The sequence below is a fragment of the Colletotrichum truncatum genome (assembly GCF_014235925.2).
Source record: "Colletotrichum truncatum strain CMES1059 chromosome Unknown Contig_0001, whole genome shotgun sequence".
Classification (NCBI taxonomy): domain Eukaryota; kingdom Fungi; phylum Ascomycota; class Sordariomycetes; order Glomerellales; family Glomerellaceae; genus Colletotrichum; species Colletotrichum truncatum.
The window spans coordinates 1,762,619-1,784,368 of NW_027222398.1; the positions used below are offsets into that span (position 1 = coordinate 1,762,619).

General features: G+C 51.8%; 7 protein-coding genes across 7 annotated transcripts; 3 read left to right on the top strand and 4 right to left on the bottom strand.

The window, feature by feature from the left end:
- Window positions 1-276: 276 nt before the first annotated feature.
- CTRU02_200431 (allergen asp f7) lies at window positions 277-1,125 on the bottom strand (the record flags this gene model as incomplete). The annotated part of the gene is made up of 1 exon (XM_036718437.1): window positions 277-1,125. The coding sequence occupies one exon, from the start codon at window positions 1,123-1,125 to the stop codon at window positions 277-279; it is 849 nt and encodes a 282-aa protein (XP_036589437.1).
- Window positions 1,126-5,054: 3,929 nt separating this feature from the next.
- CTRU02_200432 (uncharacterized protein) lies at window positions 5,055-5,778 on the bottom strand (the record flags this gene model as incomplete). Its single annotated transcript, XM_036718438.2, has 2 exons — window positions 5,055-5,313; window positions 5,495-5,778. The coding sequence occupies 2 exons, from the start codon at window positions 5,776-5,778 to the stop codon at window positions 5,055-5,057; spliced, it is 543 nt and encodes a 180-aa protein (XP_036589438.2).
- Window positions 5,779-6,867: 1,089 nt separating this feature from the next.
- On the top strand, window positions 6,868-9,708 carry CTRU02_200433 (uncharacterized protein; the record flags this gene model as incomplete). Its single annotated transcript, XM_036718439.1, has 1 exon — window positions 6,868-9,708. The coding sequence occupies one exon, from the start codon at window positions 6,868-6,870 to the stop codon at window positions 9,706-9,708; it is 2,841 nt and encodes a 946-aa protein (XP_036589439.1).
- A 2,239-nt stretch (window positions 9,709-11,947) lies between these two features.
- Window positions 11,948-14,075, top strand: CTRU02_200434 (protein phosphatase; the record flags this gene model as incomplete). The annotated part of the gene is made up of 7 exons (XM_036718440.2): window positions 11,948-11,983; window positions 12,271-12,580; window positions 12,698-12,771; window positions 12,839-12,923; window positions 12,986-13,192; window positions 13,254-13,514; window positions 13,702-14,075. The coding sequence occupies 7 exons, from the start codon at window positions 11,948-11,950 to the stop codon at window positions 14,073-14,075; spliced, it is 1,347 nt and encodes a 448-aa protein (XP_036589440.2).
- Window positions 14,076-14,922: 847 nt separating this feature from the next.
- Window positions 14,923-17,730, bottom strand: CTRU02_200435 (uncharacterized protein; the record flags this gene model as incomplete). The annotated part of the gene is made up of 1 exon (XM_070203689.1): window positions 14,923-17,730. The coding sequence occupies one exon, from the start codon at window positions 17,728-17,730 to the stop codon at window positions 14,923-14,925; it is 2,808 nt and encodes a 935-aa protein (XP_070062271.1).
- Window positions 17,731-18,056: 326 nt separating this feature from the next.
- On the bottom strand, window positions 18,057-19,526 carry CTRU02_200436 (meiotically up-regulated 65 protein; the record flags this gene model as incomplete). The annotated part of the gene is made up of 2 exons (XM_070203690.1): window positions 18,057-19,093; window positions 19,151-19,526. The coding sequence occupies 2 exons, from the start codon at window positions 19,524-19,526 to the stop codon at window positions 18,057-18,059; spliced, it is 1,413 nt and encodes a 470-aa protein (XP_070062272.1).
- Window positions 19,527-20,966: 1,440 nt separating this feature from the next.
- On the top strand, window positions 20,967-21,501 carry CTRU02_200437 (uncharacterized protein; the record flags this gene model as incomplete). Its single annotated transcript, XM_036718442.1, has 3 exons — window positions 20,967-21,078; window positions 21,155-21,270; window positions 21,334-21,501. 3 exons carry the CDS (start codon window positions 20,967-20,969, stop codon window positions 21,499-21,501), a joined length of 396 nt encoding a protein of 131 aa, XP_036589442.1.
- Window positions 21,502-21,750: the final 249 nt, after the last annotated feature.

The following is a 21,750-nucleotide window of genomic DNA, read 5'->3' on the forward strand; positions in this document are numbered from 1 at the left end:
TCCAATCCAGTCCCGTACTGTTGAACCAGGCGCCGTCCCTTTACTGGGGTATATATAACCAAGTTTTTGTTATTCAAGAATTGTGTGAGAAAAAAGGCTGGCCAGTAGATTGGACCCATCATTGTAGAGATAGAGTAAACCTGACCGGTGCGTCGCTTCCACTTGGGAAACGGGCATGGCGGGCGGAAGGCGATTGAGGCGCGACCACTAGAAGAGAAAGAGAACCCCTGACGGCCGTGATTGAGACTGGACTGAGAGAAGCTGCCGGCAGCGAGCTTAGTTGATGAAGGACCACTCAACAGTCTGGCGACCGACGCCGAGACTGTCAAACATCTCGAGGAAGCACTTCTCGCTAACATCAATGTCATCGGCGGCACAGCCCATGCACTTGTCGCGGACGGTGGCGGTGGTGCTCTTGCCATTAACGGTGATCTTGACCTTACGGCCGCAATACGGGTTGCCGTTAGACTGAGCGCCCATCACAAGGTGAGAGATGGCGACGATGTTGTCGGTCCTGTCTTTGCCGCTGTCATCCTCACCGCAGGCGCCCAAACCGACAGCGTAGTACGTCAGGTCACCCTTGTGAGAGTCACCGCCGCCGCTTGAGGGGCTACTGGGCGCGGCCTGAGGGGTGGTAGACGTGGCAGCAGGAGGGGGAGGAACATAGACAGAGGTAGTGGTAGGCACAGGAGCAGGTGGGGGGGTCGGGACCTCGGGCGTAGGAGTAGGAGTCGGGGTCTGGGGAGCCGGCGGAGGGACGGAGCTGGTGCTGGGCTCAGGAGCGGGAGGGGGAGCTTGCTTGCTGGATTCCTGGGCAGGAGGAGCAACAGCCTTCGTGGAAGTGGACAGCGTGCTGTAGGACGGCTGGTTGGCGGGTTCAAAGAACTGAGCGGGCGCAGAGGTGGTAGAGGAAAGGGCGGAAGTGGCAGAGCCCTCGGGACCGACCCAGACGGTGGTGGTTGCGTCGATCCACTCGGTCACGTAGGCAGTCTCGGTAACCCACTCGGTAACGACGTTACGCTTCTGGTGCTGGCCATGGACATGGCGCTTCTTGTTTCCATGCTGGTGGGGCTGGGCGATGGCAGCAGTGGCCAAGACGGCGCAAAGGAGAGCAGTGGTCTTCATCTTGAAGTCGGTTGCGGTTGATATGTTGAGATGGTGTCTTGTTGGTCAGGAGGCTTATATATGGTCTCCCTGTAAGTGATGATCTTCTCCTCCGTTAAGGCTGAGTTCGAAGCGAAATGAATGCAATGGGCCGAGCCTCTGGTTCAGGGAATGTGCTTGCGGGAGCGTGTGAAACCTAACAGGCACACAGTTGATGGCAGAAGCTCGGGGCACGCTTTGGTATGCACCAAGTAGCTTGTTGGCAAGGGGGTCGTAAAGATGGGATGAAAGGAGTTCACTGAACTCTCTTGCGACAGACTGGATGAATCCGTTTGGTGGTTTGGTAGGTCGTTTGGATGAAGCCTCGAGACAGTCTGAAGGAATGAATGGTTGGATTGGACTGGAAGTCGGTCGAGCACTGCTCAGGGGTGTCCAGGACGAAGGAATGAATGAATGGAGTGTGTGGTCGAACAAGAGGGAGCGTGTTGTTGGATGGAAAGGAAGGAAAACAGAAATCTAGAAGATGAGCGATCTGGGAAGTGGAGGTTGGCTGGATTTGTATGCAGTATCCCAGACCACTTTCATGGACCATACGAAGTACCAAACGGACGACGCAACTCAAGAGAGAAGCCAGTTCGGGACTGGCGAGACTGGGTTAGGGGCGGAACGGGGGGGGCTCGGGGGCGTGAGAAGTGGAGGCCTGCAGGTGCTGCAGTGCTGACGGCTACGTGGAGACTGAGTCACTCAGCGCTCATTGGCCGTGCTACACAACGGAGAAGTACCTGAAAATCCTGAACCACGCCGCAAGGTGCCGGGTGTGCCTGGGTGCCAGCGATTGCAAAAGTTGCAAAAGCCCCGAGAGGGAATAAAAAGAAGAGTGGGGCGGTGCGATGGCGTGGAAGCAAGGATTCAGCAGTGGTTACCGTCCCTGCAACCTCCAGCCAAGGCAGTATCTCTGCCTTGACGGGCTCTCGTTACTGGGCCGTTGGGTACTGGAGGTCCGAAAAAAGAACGTACCAACACGAAAGAAGCAAGTTCAGGGGGCGAAAGTAACCCGTTGGATTGCCCTAGTGCAAGCCCGGCCGCTCTAGACTGGCATTGTTGGCACCAAACATGCCAACAGAATCCTCCCAGCGAAGAAAAAAAAAATCGACGTGCTTTGGACGGGCCATTGGGAGTTCTGCCTTCTAGGGCTTGAATGATCCACTTAGGGGGGTGGCTGGATGGTTGCCAGCGAGACCCCAAACCTGACCTTGGGGAAGTAGCCAGGAAGACCTACTGCAACTTAATACCAGTGGATGCTGAGGAAACGCAACCCGCCAGTGGTTTTAGTGAATTTAGTGAGTCGGCAACGATGCATTGAGAGAAGGGAATGAATGGAAAGAGGCGAACACTACGGAGTATGTGTCTGAAGATTGTGGGTGGGACTCGCGAAGTGGGCAGCGAGGCTGCTTCCGTGGACTTAAGAACGGTAAATATATATATATATATATATATCAACATATGACGAAAATTGAACCGGGGCATTGGACCCTTCAGCAGCTGGCATGGTGAGTTGAGATTATCACATGCGTCTGTCAGCTGTTGCACTCAGGATACTTCAAGGCTGGTCGTTGCTGGTTGCTTTGCTTTTGCTACTCAGCGCGGCTGACGGCACGGCTAACGGCCCTTCACCTCATCTCCTAGTGCTTAACACTCTGCCTCATTCCCAGCTCTCGTCAAAATATTATCTCGTTTCCATTCCCAGCATATGATGATTGGATGGACCGTCGGACATGTCCTAGTGCTTGAAACATGCGGAAACTGGGAAGAGGACTCCCATGTCCCAAAATGGGCAGGGGTCGTGGTCCGAACGTCGTTTCTTCATCCCATGCCACTGTCCGGGAATCCTGGAAACAAAAGAATGACGATCAGCCGGTGGCTGTGGAAGACATGACAGGGTACACACTTGGAAGTCGCCAACTTCTATGCACATGCAGTACATTTCCATCATGAAATGCCGTGAGGCCTGCGTCTGTGTCTTCTTCTACTGGCTGTCCGTTACCTCGTCTCCCTTTCATCAAGGGTAGTTGCCGCGCTGGCGAAGACTTCCAGTGGCTAATGGCAACGCTTTGACGACTGCAATGCAGCGGCTTTGAACAGACGGTTCGCCTGGAAAATATGTGAATAAGAAAATAAACATTAGTCGACAGCGTGAAGTGCCGTCAAGGAAAGATTTTTAAGGCGTGGCACCAAACCCCAGCGGTACCTAAGGCAGAGGACAAAAGAGAGAGGGGATAATAATCGAAGAGCAATGCCACAACGGCTGGAGTGAACAAGGCGACGCTCGAGCTGGTCCAGACAGCCAGACTCAACCGGCGGGTTCCTTGCAGCTGCAAGGTACCCACCAATCGCAGCCTGTCCTATGTCTGCCCCCCTCCCAGAGCAACCCTCACAGCCCACCCCCCCTTACCCAACTAAGATCCCGGATGATCAGGCAATTCAGGCAATACCACATCAGTATGCCTCGCGACTCAACCGCCAGCATCTGTACTATTGTTCACCCATTAATAGTTCTGGCTTGCAAACCTGCAGTAGTTCGGTGGACACTCTGACACGTTGGTTGGGTGCCACGTCGAAGGGAGAAAAAAAGACGCATTTTTTTCTTTCTTTCTTTCTTTTGTCTTCCCCCTCCCTACTTTGCATCTCATTCGGCCACCTGCTCGAGTCGTTAATGGCTTGCAGAAATACGGAGGGGCGAAAGGCGAAGAACGTCTTACGTCGTCGATGACCTCGTTTAATCAGTTCTGAGCGTGAACCTGAAATCCATACACACACACACACACACACACACACACACACACACACACACACACACACACACACACACACACACTCGCACACACACTATCTCTCTATTACTTGGGCGAGCATTGTGGGGACAATATTCTGACGGCGCCTCAGGGACTGGCTTTCACTTTTTCGTCTTCCGCTCAGGTCCCCGCCATGTCTGTCGATCGACGCAGAGCGGTCCTAGCAACTAGTAGTACATGCATGGATGGGTTGATTGATAATTAGATGATAACTCGATTAGTTTATTGTTGCCTCCGCGTTCTATGCCGTTGATCTCCCTCCGCACCTCTTATATTACTCACGTGTAACAGCGCACGAGTGATCCCGGACTTTGTCAGTAATTCCACCTAACAAAACAGGCACGTAAAGAGAAACAATTATCGAGCTTTCCCTCCTATCACCTTCTCGATACACTGCCAGGCACTTCGCCAGCAGCATACAATTTCGGGTGCCCGCTCCGGCTCTTGACTTGGGAGAAGAGGTCCTCCAAGTTCCAACATTGAGGCAATGTTGGGTATGGTGGACTGCTAGGAGCATGGGATCCAATTCCATGCTTCACTCACATCCCTCGCAACTGGCGTCTGGCGCAGCCCAACCCAACAAGAAACCGATTTGCCACTAACTAACTGCAAGTTACCACTGACTACTGTTGCGTACCTGTCGGCTTTTTACTGGCAAAAGTGTACAAAAACAAGCCCTCCCTGCTGAACACCGGTCGATCTTCATCGATAATTTCCGTTACCTTGAACGACTTTTGTGCTTTTTTGAGGAATTGCATGTCAGCACGTCTCCTCTTCTTGAAGCAAAAATAGATTGTCGCGTCCGGTTCCAGGACCAGCAAGTTGGACAACGTCTCCAGCAGTAGTGGGAAGGCCGGCTCGAAGTATACGCAATCGGCTGCAAGAATGACATTCGGCTTAAAGTCAACAACTTCCTGTGATAGCGGTTCGCCCCTATGTCATTTATTAGTCACCCACTCATCAGCTGAAGTGCATACTCAGTCGGATTGTGCGTGGACTTGTGCATTACAGCGCCACGCAGCATCCACATGCGAGAGTTGTGTGTGATTTTTGCCATTAATAACCGTCAAGCGTCCTGGCCGCGTTCTGTGCTCTCAGCTACCACCCCGCCCAAGTCTTGGGGTTAAAGACTTGGTGGAAGGATGCGCACGGCTTGAATTGGGCAATCAGGAAGGAAATTACGTACCAGTTCAGGACCAGAGGCTTAACTTTGTCGTCAAGGCTGTTCAGCTTGGTATTTTTCCCCATGAGTTCGAACATTTCGTCCTGGTCTGTCAGGTACAGAGGCGTCTGCTGCAGCTCACAACCCAACGCGACAGCCAAACCAACCAATCCGCCGCCAGCTCCCAACTCTAATCTGTTTGCTCCGAAAAGCGATGAGTCAGCCCAACTTCATGTTTTCATATGTTCTCTCACATGATCATGCACTTGGGTTGCTGTGAATCCATGTATTGCAGCAGTTGCAATAAGTCGCGAGGTAACACATGGGTCGAAGATATGGGGAACCAAATATGGCGAGCGTAGTGATGGTCACTGACATTCTTGCTCCTGTCAGAGCTGTCCGATGGTAACGTAGCATGTGCTTTGCCAGCACCATGCCTGCGGGCCATGTTTGCCCACCACATCCTGACTTAAGATCCTCGTGAAGTTTTAGCGGAGTTGAAAGAAGACCGAAGATATCAAAAGATGAGGTTTGTGCAGCTTTGTAGGCGGGCAGCGGGGTGAGATCTTCGCCGATCGCCAAGGGCGAGAACTCAGGAGAGGGAGAACGCTCGGCGGACTCCATCTGCTCTGGTATGAGAGGGTTGTTGAGAATTCTCATAATGCTATTGTGTTTTTGGGTAAGCACAGGTGCTGGAAAAGGTAAGTCGGGCGTTTTTAAGGCAAATTTGTACAGCAGGCCGGGAGATGTCAGTTTATCTTCAAACAGGTGTTTTTTTTGGTGTGGCAGATCGAAGAGGCAGAAAAGAGCGGTATCGCTGGCGTTGACGGTACTTTTTTTTTTCTTACGCCCACGACAATCTAGACTTTCCGATAAGGGGAGGTGCGATTTGCCTCAAGCGGGGTTGCCCCGACTTTGGTCCCGTTCTATCCATGCAACACGCTATGTGCTTTCCCCGTCCAGTTTGTTCCTCCATATCGCCTTCCCCCATGTGATGATTATCAACACGCTGATATTCAACCCCAGTTAAGCGTAGAATCAAGCCTGAGAAGGGTCGCCGTTGTCGCCATCTCCGTTTCTCTGGCTGCTTACATAACACCACAATCCTCCAACCTTCCGTCCCCGGAGGTTAGGTGCATCTTTTATGTCTCAAACTTGATGAAATAGAGCATAATTATTGGGCTTTATCATTGACGGGCTTAATACTATTGAGTGGCCTTCCTTAGAAGTGCTCAGGTTACTCATTAGACGCAGAATTGCATTCCGCGCATCGCGGAGGCGACCGTACGGGTGGGGGGATGTCTTATCCCGCCTCCCTCTGACCTTCGAGATGCAGCCCTTTATGGCACACTCTTTAGCCCTTCAACCCACTGCTGGAATGCAAACCCTTGAGTATTTCTCATCTGAGCCTCCTAGTACCCATGGCAATCCAGCCCACATCACTCTGAAACGGTCACCGTTCTTGTCCTTGTAGGGTAGTCGACTGGGCAAGCGTCCCTACTAAACCACATGAGAGGGCAATGGCAGTATACGAGACGCGCGCACTCTCGCGACTCGTTGGCGAGGGGCGCGACCACTGGCATGAAGGGATGCGTTCAACACCGGGATACAGGAGCCCATGGCAACGGTATTCGCGCCGATCGAAGGGTATAGTCCTATGCTTCTTCCGTTTCTACAGAGATGGCCTTCTTTTGCCATGACTTTTCTTTCGTTGATTTTGTTTTTGTTTTCCGCTTCTCTGGCTCGTAGATGCCAGTCTTCTCATTCATCCCATCAGTTATGGCTTCATTTGGGATGTTGTGGGTGCTCCTATGTCTAGCTGCGCTTACAGGAGCAATACCGGTCGTTTACTTTCCCTTCAACTCTCAGCTTCCACCTGCAACGAGGATATCTGAGCCGTTTTCTTACACTCTTTCGCCGCAAACTTTTGCATCGCAGTCACGAATTTCGTATAGCTTAAAAGACGCGCCAAAATGGCTCTCTATCGATTCCAGCACGGGACGTCTTTCCGGAACGCCTCAAGACGCCGATGTGGCCCCCGGCCAAGTAGTCGGAATACCGGTGGACATCATTGCGACCGACGACTCTGGTTCGACAACAATGACAGCCACGTTGGTAGTGACTAGAAACCCGGCGCCAAAGGTCCAAATACCATTATCAGAGCAAATTCGACAAATAGGCGAAGTATCTTCGCCATCTGCTGTTGTAGCCTATCCCGCGTCTGATTTCTCCTTCTCTTTCGCCAAGGACACATTTTCTTATACTGGAGACGGTATCAACTACTATGCCACCTCAGCAGACAATAGCCCTTTGCCTTCCTGGATCAAATTTGACGCCGGAAACCTCACATTCACCGGAACAACTCCACCTTTTGAGTCTTTGGTTCAGCCTCCTCAAAAATTCGATTTTAATTTGGTTGGGTCCGACATCATAGGTTTTTCGGCTGCTTCACTTTTGTTTTCCATTGTTGTCGGCGCCCATAGATTGACAACAGATACGCCAGTCATCGAAATCAACGCAACGCACGGGTCAAAGGTGCTCTACGAGAAGCTGGCAGACAGCATTAAACTGGACGGGAAACCGGTTGTACCGACTGAGCTGAACATTTCCACTTCTGAACTACCGAGCTGGCTCTCGGTCGATAATACGACACTTGTGGTTGAGGGTACACCTCCTGATGACGCTCGATCATCAAACTCTACCATTACGTTCCGAGACATATACGCCGACACTCTTGATATTCTCTTATCCGTTTCAGTTGCGACGCGCATTTTCCGAGAAACCAAGCTTCAATTCGAAGTTACACCAGGCAAGGATTTCTCGTTCAACGTCAATCCTTACCTTTGGACCCCATCAGACATAGATCTTGAGCTAAGCAACTCTCAAGACTGGGTCAAGATAGATGGGCTCACTATTTCAGGGACTGTTCCCAGATCTGCATTAGCCCAGAACACCAAACTTCTTGTCAAGGCAACCTCGAAGAGCTCTGGACAATCTGAGACAGTTGCTGCAGACTTCAGGATTTTGTCGGTTGTTGCAACCACTCCAGCAGACCCGACTCCGTCTGCCAGTCCAACGAAGTCGGCAGTGAGCGGCAATTCAAGAAAGGGATTGAATTCTGGGCTTATTGCGCTGGCAGTACTCTTACCCCTGCTCTTCTTATTCACCATGGTGCTTCTGATCATCTATTGCCGACGGAGAAAGCAACGGCTCTCTATATCCCTACACGAACAGAAGAAACGAGAGATATCGGAGCCCATACCTGGTACCTTTGTTTGGAACGGCAGTAGGCATAGTAGAGACACATCCGACCATTCCATCGTTGAGATCATCAAGCCCGAGAAGAACCGACGTAGTCGAGGATATTGGAACTCTGCCATAGCGAGGACAAGGCAATCGAGGACACTTTCAACCATTACTGGCTCCCGCATTTCCCAGTCAATCCATCGCACTTCATCCCTTTGGCGCAGATCTCGGAGCGACAGAAGCATGCAAACTCCTCCTTTTGGTTCATCTTGGCTCAGTGATGGCGTCTATTTCCAACCACAACATGCGAACCACCCTTTGGCGACCACTTATGATAGGCCGGATGATGTGCCTTTTGCGTCTTCCGACTTCCAACGGCATCAGCAAGAGGAGTCATACCGAAATGTACTGGATGTCAGCATCCCCTCCATGGAGGATGAAGCAAGCAGCATTCAGGCAACGCCTGATTTGGCCTACACAAACCCATGGCGGGACCCCTCCAGACTGGCTCTCGACCGGTCCATGCCAACATCCGGCGGCATATCTCATTCTGATAGTCTGGCTTCTATCCCTGAACAGCCAACACCATTGGGATCGAATCCCACACATGGAAACCGTTTGTCGCCTGCTCAGAGGACTAGACAGACGTTCAATATGGCGAGTGACCCTAGGTCACAGAACAGTCTTCGCAGCTCGCGGTCAGGATCAGGGAGAGGCAGGTTTGGGCGGCAAGATTCGCAGCTGGGGTCGTGGTCGGGATCGGTGGCTCGCCCCATCAGTAGGAAATCCGATTCCAGCCCGTTTTTTGCAGGGCGCTCGGTCATGCCGTCTCGCAGTCGGTACCACCTGGACAGCGATTCAGACTCGCTGGAGTCGAACAAGGGGACGGAGAATTGGCGGACAATCCCGAGAGATTCCCTTGGTATTGCTTACACTGAGTTGTCTCAAAATTCACCGTACTTAAAGCGCACATCATCGTCACTCTCTCCTCGGCCTCTCAGTATAATAAAAAAGGACTCCTCCAGCGGGCCAGGATACTCCAGGGAGGGCCGGTCTGCAAACCAGGCACCCTTATCGCAGGGAATGTCATTTGGTTCCAATGCCAAGTCAACAGACCACTGGAGCAGGAACTCTTCGGCCGACAAGGGCATTACGGGCAGCCGTTCTGGCTACGCACCTTCACAGGCGAGCAGCGGAGTGCTGGGTAAAGGGAAAGCGCTTGCCCGATATTCCCCAGGCCATGAGTCGGACAACTCTGACTGGGTAACTGAGGCGGGGACTGTGGGGAAGAAGGGACCTCGGAGTCGACTGGACAGCAGCGAGGACTTTCGTGTATTCATGTGAAGGGGCAATCTGTCAACGCCCGTCCGCTCATTTGGAAGCGTTGCGATTTCTTATACCCACCGAGCGACCGTGGCTCTGTGTTTATCTGTAGTTTAGGTCTGCCGCCATAAGCGGCGATGTAGTAATTTGTAGGATGGGAAAGAGTGTTGGTTACAAACCGGGATAAATACTGCATCAATTAACACCCCAACATGTTTGAGACTGTAATTTTGAATTGACGATGTCATAAAAGTTAGACTGGTAAATGGCCATAGTAATTCCCATGGACCCCTTTTCTCCCCTCACTCCGTTTAAGCAAAATGAGTCTGTGCTCTTATCCTGGACAGGGCTCGAAAGGCTTGAAAAGGGCCTTGTGGGGAAGCTGTTGGCGCACATTCCGCCGACTTGCCCGATGGCGGGGGCTCAGCCACAGTTTAGGCGATTAGCGCCCGCGCCCCAGAAAGGAACCCCCACTGTTAGGCTATTCGGGGGTTGACTGTACAGGACGTTGGGGGTCGGCCGACTAGGACATTGGGGGGATGGCATCTCTAGGTCGGTTTGGTTGGGATGGATTTGCCGACTAGAAGAGTGAGAACGGAAGAGAGCTTGGACCCCAATCCCCCCGAGTCGTTCTACTCCTAGGTCCTAGCTCGTTCGGGGAGAGTCAATAGAAGAAGAGGGGATGGGAACTTTTTCGTAAGAGAGAGGGGCGGGAGGGGGACCTTGCAGAAGCACCGTGCAGTCGATATGGCAGGTGGGTAGGATGGCTTGGGCGGGCTTCGTTAAACACGATGACGGAAGTCTGTGTTCCCGCGAAAAAACACGGGCCTATTAACGATGATGTTTTCCAGGTGGGATGAGAGGCGAGGTCGCCGAAGCAGACTGACGTTATACTTCATGAAAATGAACCACAATAACCTTGACAGGTGAATAGTAGGCATGGTATAATTCCTACTTGGGTATAGCAAAAGGCAGGGGCATTAATGTCACTGCGAGAAAGATTCGTCTACTTCCAGCAGGGATTGAGAATGGCATTCGTACAGCAGGCAAAGTCTTTGTATGGTGTGAGTCCTCGAAGATGACGGTATTACCCATGCCGCGGTTCCAGTACGTGCATTCCTGTGTGCCATTGGCTAGCTGTTGCCAGGTGTTGACTGGGGCATATGGGAGTCACAACTTGAGCCCAAAAAACACATAGCTAAGGACTCTAGATGAAAAGACAAATTTTTTGTCGCCTAGAGTAGTTCCCTGGGGCCAATACTTGCTTCACTTGACATGATATGCTCTCACCATCTCTCTATGTCTTTCAGCGGGCTCCCTGCAATTGCAGTCTTGTCAACCGACCCCTCCGTAAGGTGACTTCTGGCTGTTGTTTGTCGGTGCAAGCGGTGGAGGCGACGGTCTCGGCAGCGACAAGGCCACCTCAGTTCAACTCTCGCAGTCGTCCCAGCCCATGGAGACATACGCAGCAGTATGCTTGCTACCTTGCCTCACCTCTCAACTGCGTGCCTTAAGCAAGGTCTCCATAGCGCCTACGGATACTCCGTACCTTCCAACGGATTACGCCTACCGGACTGGTCCTTTCCTTACCTCCACTTGCCTGACCTTACCTCCCCTGGTCTTAGTACGGGTTTGATTTCTGAGGTCACCTAAATAATGGGTACGTACCCTCTCTGCCATAGGTAGGTACTCTGTAGAGTCAGCAACCAACTTCCTGCCCCCAGCGCTGGCCTGTGCCTGCAAGTGTTGCTTGCGCCTTCCGTATCGCACAACAACTCCCCCGAGCCACACGCGACCTTCACCACCCAACCGTGTGGGAAAACTCTTCTTGCTCACAACCTCACCCACCAAGCTACGATTGAGTTTGGTTGCCTTTCCCCCCTTCCCCCTTCATCTTCTCCCCCCTCCCGCGAAACCTCGTCTTTTCGCGCAACTGCCAAATCCTCCGACTTCTTATCCCCCTCTTCCTCTGGACCTCAACAGTCTTGAGGATCGCCGACTGTCCCCCTGCTATTACTTCCCTGCGATTCGGATACCCCGCTTCCTGCCTATTGTGCGCGATCTAGAACCTTTTGCTACCGCACCACCAACGGCACCACCTTCTTCGCCTCGCCTCTTTTTCCAAGCCTTTCCTGCGCACCACCCACGAACGGCTTTGAAAATTCTTCCCTCTCACGATTTCGACCCTCCCAACACCAGGAAATTGTCCGACCGATACATCTCCTCCCGGTAGCTGTGCTGCCGACAAATTGCATCCATCATGGGTCAAACTCTCTCCGAACCCGTTGTCGAGAAGGTATGTAATGATCTGCCACTGCTGCGCCTACATGAGGCTCTGCTTCTATTACCAATGTGCCCTTGTCCTCGCTTTTGCGACCTGCTTTTTCTTTGCACCTGTCTTTCTTCTCCCCTCTCATCGCAGCCCCGGGGGTCACTCCGACCCCGCTCACGAACGTGATATTCTGTGCGGGCGAGGGACATGAAGTTGTGGCTTGTGTCCTATTTTGGTCGATGTGTCCTCCCGCGATGACGTACCTGCACCCCAAGTGAACCGCCTCACTAACCTTGGTGACAAAACCTCAGAACTCGGCCAAGGGTGAAGATGAACGCCTCCTCTACGGTGTGTCGGCCATGCAGGGTTGGCGCATAAGTATGGAGGATGCTCACACTACCGTCCTCGACCTCCTTACCCCCGGAAGCGACGAAGCCAAGAAGCACGACTCCAAACTCTCCTTTTTTGGAGTCTTTGACGGACACGGCGGTGACAAAGTGGCCTTATTTGCTGGAGAGCACATTCACGACATCATCAAGAAGCAGGAGACCTTCAAGAAGGGCAACTACGAGCAGGCGTTGAAGGATGGCTTCCTCGCAACGGATCGCGCGATTCTCAACGGTAATTCTTGACTTGTGCAGTCCTCACACTTTCCCGGGGTCGCATTTCTGGCTAGAGACCAGAGTCATCATAGCAACTTCCTTGGACATATGAGCTAATGTTTGGTTGGTGATTCAGATCCCAAATATGAGGAGGAGGTTTCTGGTTGCACCGCTTGCGTTGGCCTGATCTCTGACAACAAGATTTACGTTGTAAGTTTGCTTATGCTTGCCGACACAACATTATTTGGTTCCACTTACCAACCACAATGGAAATCAGGCAAATGCTGGCGATTCGAGAAGTGTCCTTGGTATCAAGGGACGAGCTAAGCCCTTGTCCCAGGACCACAAGCCTCAGCTTGAAGGTGATTATCTATTAGTGCACCTGCGCTGGTTGAGGAATTGTGGCTAACAGTCTACGAAACAGCCGAAAAATCCCGTATTACAGCCGCCGGTGGCTTCGTTGATTTTGGCCGTGTCAATGGCAACTTGGCCCTATCGCGTGCTATTGGTGATTTCGAGTTCAAGAAGAGCGCAGAGCTCTCCCCCGAGGCTCAGATCGTTACCGCGTTCCCCGATGTCGAAGTCCACGAAATCACCGACGACGATGAGTTTTTGGTCATTGCTTGTGACGGTAAGATACTATTCGTCGTCCCGAGACGCAGACGCGTTGATAGAGTGCTGATATTTTGTAGGAATTTGGGATTGTCAGTCATCCCAGGCGGTTGTTGAGTTCGTTCGACGTGGCATTGCGGCCAAGCAGGATCTGGACAAGATCTGTGAGAACATGATGGACAACTGTTTGGCTTCCAACTCGGAGACTGGTGGCGTCGGTTGCGATAACATGACCATGGTCATTATCGGCCTTCTGCGCGGCAAGTCTAAGGAGGAATGGTATGAGGAGGTTGCCAGACGGGTTGCTGCTGGAGACGGACCTTGCGCCCCTCCCGAATATGGTACGACTGAATCCACCTCATCCTAAGCCGTTGGACACACCGCCAACATCTCCATCCGCATCGAGTTGCACCCTCGCTCTCTCCCCCCTTAATACAACCATATTGCTCCCCACATCCGCCACCCATTTGTTTCGTGTCCCATTTTTCTTTTTCCAAGGAGGAGAGCTGATCCATCCCGTGCAACTAGCTGAATTCCGTGGTCCCGGAGTTCACCACAACTTTGACGACAGCGACAGCGGCTATGACGTGGACTTGGAGAACAAGGGCAAGCCTTTTGGCATTGGCGGTTACAAGGGCCGTATTATCTTCCTCGGCGACGGTACCGAGGTCCTGACTGATTCTGACGACACGGAGATGTTCGACAACGCGGAGGAGGACAAGGATCTCGAAAGCCAGGTTTCAAAGGCCACCTCGACCACAAGCAAGGATAGTGCTGCGGAGGACTCGACCAAGCAGCAGGAGGAGAGCAAGACAAGCGCAGATAAGTCCAAGGAGGAGTCAAAGGCTGCCGTAACCTCTGAGTCTACGGAACCGCAGAAGACCGAGAGCAAGGAGAAATGAGCTCAGCAAGGCGAATGCTGTCGATGACGACCTTTTTTCCCACTGACGAATAGTATGGATGAGCATGCTGGATTGGACCGGATCGGATGGATACGGTTCCGTATGACAAGAGAGCAAGAGAGACTTTATACGGCTTGGCTGGGATGGATGACTGAATGTTTCCTGTTGTTTTCTTCATCATGTTGGGTGTCCGGGCCTTTTTTTGTCAGAATCGTGATAAGGGAGGAGAGCAAGCTGCCGAGGCAGGGAGAAGAGGACTGGCCACAGCTGTATGTGGCAGAGGCTCTCCTCCATACGTGCTGTAGCCGGGTTGCCTTTGCGGTACACCTAAATAGCACGCCTTCCTCATGGATTCAGTTGCATAAACCATCTTAAAACCTTTACTTTGAATTTTCCGCGGACCGAGTGATTGCTAGAGCTCAATGTTAGACCGAGGAGGAGAGAAAATGGATATAATGGCATTATTTACCTCTTTACCAAGCGAAGTTAATTTCCGACTTGTCGTCAACTGTGGTGTAGGTCTAGGCCTGAGTCGAATTTCAAGAACGCCATTTCCAATAACATATATATATATATATATATATATATATATATATATATTGGATTGAACTATACCGCTGCTGATGGCAGGTATTGCTAATTGCCCAAGGGCCTACATGAACTATTGACAGCATATTGGAACGAGAGTATCAGGGAGAGGATTATGGAGGCAGAAGATATAGTTTATACATGGTCTATGGGTATTTCTAGCTAGCAAAGATAATGTTGTACAAAAATTTCTGGAGAGACCGACAGCGCGATAGTAATTCCGGAAGCGCAAAACTTTCTGGCCTTCGTCAACCGTGTCTTAGTCCAGCGATGGCGCAGCGTCGTCGTCGCCCTGGGGCTGATAATTTGCAGGGGCGATGTGCGTGATGGTCATTCCTAGCTGAACACGCTCAAGCTTCTTTCTCCCAGAGTCCCAGGACTTGCGACGGAGGATGAGCGGGATGCCTGGAACGGTAACCTTATGAAGGGTTGGAGCGGCTGCTGGAGCTGGAAGCTCTGTTGCATCAGAAGGCGTTGTCTCGCTTTGCTCCTTTACCTGCAGCTGCCGTTTGTTTTCCTTGGCCTGTTTGACTGCCTCATATATTTTGTTGTCGGCCTCCCACGCGCGGCCCAAAAGCTCGTGAAGCGGTACCTCAGGACGCCAGTCTCTGTAACGATCGTACAGAAGAGTACCTATCTTGGTACCTGTATGGCTGGACCGGATCTTTTGTATTTCGGGAAGCATGTCTGGTTGGTGGAAGGCGGGCAGAGCAGGTAGCTCAGGTGGGTTTCTAGAGACATTTTCCGGATACATTAAGTTCGAGACGCGACTGCGCATATGCCAAGAAGCGCGGCCTTCGATGCAGGCAAGGCGCCAGACGATACCCATCATGTTGGGCTTGCGGAGCGTCAATACCAGGCGGAACAGCTCGTGATAGCAGTCTTCGTCAAGCCGTACTCTGCATCGGTGCGCCCTTTCCAGTACGGCGATAGCTGGTGCCAGTTTGCGCTGAAGTCGTGCATGATAGAGGAGGGACTTGATGGTTAGTACGGTTGGAGTAGTAGTGGGCACATTGGCCATGATATCAAATAGGTCGCGGCAGGAGTCGAGGTGACCCATTCGCCCAAGTTCGTTCATAATCTTGTTCATAGCCGCAAGTGAAACCCAGTTCTTGCCATACTTGGCGTTCTGACACTGAAGAAATTCATGAATTCCGGTCCATCTGGGTTGATGTTCACGAACGTCGTAAACAACTAGATCCCTGGCAACTAGCTGTACGGTATTGGGTTCAATGAGAAGGCCACAGGAGTGCATGATCTTGATGATGTGACGCCGCACCTGCTCATTTTCCATCATCTGAAGGAACAACGACCAGGTCTCTGTGTTTGGTAGGCAGCCATGACGCATCATCATTTTCACTACGGTGTCGAAGTTGTGTAGGTCTTTGACCTTGACGGTGCCTTCCAAAAGTATGTTGAAGACGCCGGTATCCATAGGCAAACGGAATTTCTCCATGTTGTTGAACAAGTCACGGGCGTGGTTGCGGTATGAATGACCGTGCAACTCCATAAATCGCAAGGCCACTTTAAATGCTCGAGTCGACAACGAGGATCGCGCAAGTGGATCTTCAAAGGCGGCGTGTAGAAGTGCGAGGGCTGCATTGTTTGCGGCGACTCCCGAGCCATAAAGCTTGTGCGCGAGACGCGCAGGAAGCGCGGCGTTCGTAATGGCCGCGACGTAGGCCTCGAATGTTTGACGAGTCCATTCCTTTGGCTTGGAGATCTCCTCATATTTCCGATTCAGTGCGTACGCAGGCATGTTCGAAGGCCGCTGAGACTTTCTGGAACTGTACCATGTCATCTCAACATTCGTTGTAACCACCTCCGAAGAACCAGGTCCTGATAAACTGCTACCAATAACCCCCTCAACGCTCATTTTGCTGTCAGATTTTGTAGCAAGTCGGGTGAATTCCTCAATCGCATGATCCAGAGCCTCATCGTCTCCTGAGAGCAGCAAATACACTACGTCTGGCGCACCTTCTTTGCTGTTATCCCTGAACGAATGAAGCTCGATATGGCATCGGGTCTTCTCGTGAATATCCCAAATGGTATGGTCGGGATCATAAAGCAGCACCTCTGCAAGCTCTGCCGAAATCGAAACCCTACGGCCATGCTCTTGCCAGGGCCCCCTGAGCGAGCGAGTTTGTAATCGCAAAATGTCTAACGTAGCGCGCCAGTTCGTGACAGGTTCATGCTTAATACGTCGGATGGCCTCCAGTCGTAGTTGCCTGGTCAGACTCCGATGATATCGGTTGAGGCTTTTCAAGGTCTCACGAGTGTCTCCGTACTTGACAGGGGTTGGAACGAGAACTGAATCTGGCTGTAGCTGTACCGCATGTGTTTCCACCTTCCTACCCCTCCTTTTCGGTCGTGCACTTTGACGTTGGCCTAAATCCTTGAATGCACTATGTTGGTGTTCGTCTGTAGTTTTGCTTGCGCCATCGTCAATTTGGCCTCCTTGCGTATCCTTGAATGTATCGGTTTGATTGCTTTTGAGACGCTCGAATGGAGCTGTTTTCCCTTTAGATGACAAGCTATATCGTACGCTCGTTGTACTTGGTGTTTTACGCAGTGCTGCTAGACGGTGTCGGAGGTCTTTGTCGCCGGACGCTGCCAGGCCGTATCCAACTGTCGCAGTAGGTTGTGTTTCTCGTAGTGACGATGTAGCGAACTGGGCGCTAAAAGGCAATGAAGCGTCATACGTTGACGACGGTTCTGAATCCAATAGTCGTGTCTCGAGAGCCCGATCAGCGCTCGTGGTCTGTTCCCCCTCTTCAGTCCGTCGAGCCGATGGCAGACTCGCAGCTTCAGCCGCATCTGTAGCGGCGTCGTAACCCGCTCGATTTACCGTATTCTCTGAGTCGGTCCTGTCTTGGGAAAGGGTCGATTCAACAGGGTTCGGCTTTGCCGCAGACCCGGAGGCCGCGTGCGTCCATCGACAAAGGAATGGCAGCTGAGTTGAAGGTGCCCGAGACCATCTTCGAGGACCCCTGGGAATCAGAGAGATCCCAGAGACACCAATGCGGTGGGATCGGGCTCTCCATAGTTGCGCGATTCCCAGGGACATTGGCTATTGGTGGCCCATGTTGTATGCTGGGCTCGCAGTTTACATCTGAAAGGTCGGAAAGCTTTAGAAAGCGACGTAGCAAGCCAGCTGGATGAAATTTCCACTTCGCGCCGATTGATCCCGGCCCCGTCCGTGCAGGCGCCACCTGCAGACTCGCGTCTGAACCTATATGCATGGCCTGGAAGTACAGTGTGCTGTTGACGACAAGCACAGTACACCTATTCGGGCCTGAGTCTGCAGTGAACCATACAAATTTAATAACTAGCTGATAGTGTGTTTTTGCAAAGACGGGTATACAAGAAATGAATAGACCACCTCCATCCTTATTACTTTTTTGGCGAGCCGGGTAAGGTACCAGAGTTCACATGCGCTGGCCCGCTCTGATCCACGCCTTGCCAGCTCTCATCCCAGCCTTTACCCTCTTCCACTGCGTGTTTAGCCTCGCCATTCTCTGCAAGTCCCTTCACATCGCTCCAATACGACAGTCTTTTTACTTCCTCGTCCGCGTGTTTGATCGCTGCGGAAAGATGTTTCTTTCTCGTTTCCAGCTCATCCGACTTATGCTGTTCCCCTTCTGTCGAGACCGCTTCATCATAGATCTGGGTCAACCGACTCAGCAGCAGCCTCCTTGAAGCTTGGAATACAAAAATCCCCATTATGTCGTGCATTTCATCCTGCAAATGCTCCAGATTGTCCTTGGAATGTGCCAGGTAGTTCTCGACAGCCTCGATCTTTTCTCGGTCGATTCGCGAAGCTCGCAGAACCGCCATAAGCGTCCAAATGTCCTCAATATGAGGCTTGTCCTCCGTAACGCTCGTCTGTACGCTTGTCTTGCTGATGCTTTCTCGATGACTCCCTGCTACACTAGAGGCACGACTGTGATTGGCTGGCGTGACAGTGAAGTAGTCAGAGTTCAGCATGTGCGGATCTTCGGAGATGTCTTCGGGCTTCTTCTTAACACGCTTCCGAACCCATGCTCTCCTGCGGACGAAGGAGTTCCACCACTTTGGCCCGTGCCAGGAGAACTTTTTGGAGAACATAAACGAGTATTCCCATCCGAATTGATCCATCTCAACTCCCTCTTCTCGGTGTATCCTCCATTCTGGCCATGCCCACTCCCATGTTGGATCAGGAACTTGAGCTGTCTTCGTTGTCGTTGGGCTTGTCTTGTGAAATTGGTTCGTCCACGGCGACGGGTCGAGGTTGCCCAAGGCCTTACCAGAGAAAAGAGCGACACCACAGCAGATGCAACCTCTCTCGTTCTCCCATAGTACATCGATGGCAGATTCTCGTTCTACTTTGGCCGGTCGTCCTGTCCGGACGGCGTCTAGAGCGGGCATTAAGGTCTCGTGCGGCGTAGGCTCTACAAAACAATGTCAGGGATTTATCCAATCACGACGTCAAGGTCAGAATGGCATACGCTCGACCTCAATTGAAGGCGCTCCAGTGTCCACTGTAATGCTGGGCCCTAATGCTGGTACTTTCGGCCGCTCTCTCGCACGGGATTGCCGAGATGGTTTTCGATTTACTGCTTCTCGAGAGGAAGTAGCATCGCCGTTGCTATTATCATTACCATCAACCTCACAATTGGGAGCTCCAACCGTCCCAATCGTCTCATGATCCTCTTGCTCCTCCTCACGAAGTAGCCTTGAGCCCGTCGACGCGCGGCGACCTTCGCCGATGGTGTCGATACTCGGCGAGGCAACGCGGTCATCGTGGTTGACTAAATTTATCTCATGGTCGTAGTCACTATCTTTTAAGCCGGTAACCCGACGAGAACTCCGGAACGGGGGCATCGCTAATGTGAACAGCTTTGCATGGCAATATGGCAGGAAGCCCGTGTATCGATACCGTCTTGAACAGACAAGGTCGCGGGGAATGCCGGACCCCTTGTCAGAGTACTGCAGATGTGTGTGGGGAATCAGACGCCGGGCTCGTTGCGGTTCAAGATGCTTCTCGTGTTATCGATGACGACTGATGTAGGGCGGAGAAAGGAGAGATTAGGATGTTCGAACACAAAGGAGGAAATTGCGCTTCACCAAACCATCACGTTGAGTCGAAAACTAGCCCGAGTTAAATCCAGATGCCTGTAAAGAGATTGAGAAAGAAAGAGGGACTGCGAAGTAGCAGATGATGAGGCTGACGAGGATGTCTAACTACTCGAGAAGAGAACCAGGAATTCAGGAAAGTCGATTGAAATCTCGCGTCCAGGTCTAGCGTGACGGGCTAGACCGCCATAACCTAGCAAGTGGCACAGGGCGAGGCGTATGCGACGCAGGAGTAGCACGGCACCGTGTTGTTCCTGTTTTTTTTTTTTTTTCAGGTTAACTTTTTTTTTGGGTGGAAAGCTTGGCCAACTGGCTGGATCTGGGCTGGCTCTGAGGCAGTTCACAAGCTCAGTCACGCCAGGACGAGGCAGGGTGTCTGTCCTCTGTTGATGATGTAATGTCCCAGCTTTCTCGCCGAGCATTTGGCCCCTTGTCGTCAGCTTGCATGCCGGGGCCAGCCAGCTCAGACAAGCCGCTTATGCAAGTCACTGCTCTGGGTAAAGCTGCAGACCAAGGCGCGCTGTCGGCTGAGGAAGAAGGCCTTGACCTTTCCAAAAGTTCCTCTTTGGGAACAGCTGATTCTTGAAGAGTTGATAGTTGTAGGGTGATCTTGAAGACACAGTAGAGGTCGCTCTAGGTCTGGGATACACGTTATAATAGTAATCTAGAAGGTACCTTTACGAACACTGCATACGTGTGGCAGAAAGTAATAGCTGCATACCTTCTGAAGAAATGGCTTGTGCGTGCTGTACTCTCAGTGCTTGTGGGACTCCCGGCCAAGACTAGCTGGGGAAGCTACTTTCCATTCCCCGCATCCATGTTGCTCTACGTCATGTATCCTTCACACCTTTACCGGCTAGCCAGAGCTTCTCAGCTTGAGCTCACACCTTGCCCAGGTGACGGGCAGATAGGTCACTGGTACGATTACGCCAGGAGGGGAAGGATGTAACCGCACAGAAATACTCACACGACGAATGAGACAATAGCAACAGCTAATACCTACAGGGCCCGTGAACTGGTAGCACTAATAAATCGTGCCATCCATCCATCCATCTTTGTAACAAAAGCTGTCCTCTCCCACCTCTTCCTCATCAATCAATCACAGTGCACAATCTCGACAACCATCATTATCGTCCTATAGGTCTGCAAGCTTCGGGCCACAAGCACTACACACATTTATCATACATCATGTCCAAGTCTAAGGCTCCCCTCTTCCTCGGTCTTACCGCCGCCGGCGGCATTGGCTATTACCTTTACAACGCTGGCGGCAACCCCAACGCCGCTGAGAAGAAGTTCGAAAGTACGCCTATCTTCCCAAACTTACACTAGCGACATGTCCTGAGAGCGATTCTGTTAACTAAATATGGCGGTTGCAGGCGATGTTCACAAGGCTTCGGCAGAAATCAAGTCGCATCTCCCCGGTAGAACTCCTGATGCTGAAAAAGGCTTCGGTGACGCGGGTGCCCGCGCCGGCGCCAAGCTTGATTCTGCTGTATGTCACTTGCCAGCTCTGACCCAAGCAGGGATAGAGAGACGAGACTAACCTCAGAGATAGGCCGCTGAGGCAGACAGACAATTCTCTGTTACCAAGAGCAACGTCGAGGCTTACGCCAAGGACGCGAAGGCTGAGGCTTTGAAGAAGGTCGATCAATTCGACAAGAAGGTTGAAGACGGCGCCGCGAAGGCTAAAAGTGGCATCTCGAGCTGGTTCGGCGGCAAATAAGCAGCATGTTGTTGTATGGTGTTTTGAAGGTTTGGGTTTTTTTTTTACCTGTTGAATTGCTTGCGACATACAGCATCGGGTTCATTCAGCTCAAGATTACGAGTATCATGATGTGAATCAATTTTAATGACTTTGACTCAATTTTCGCTGTCCCAATATTTAGTCAACTCCGTGTTGGTATACCATGTGCGCGCCTCAGACGACCTGTTGATCTGATCCTGTCCCATCCATCATCGAGGCTGAAATATT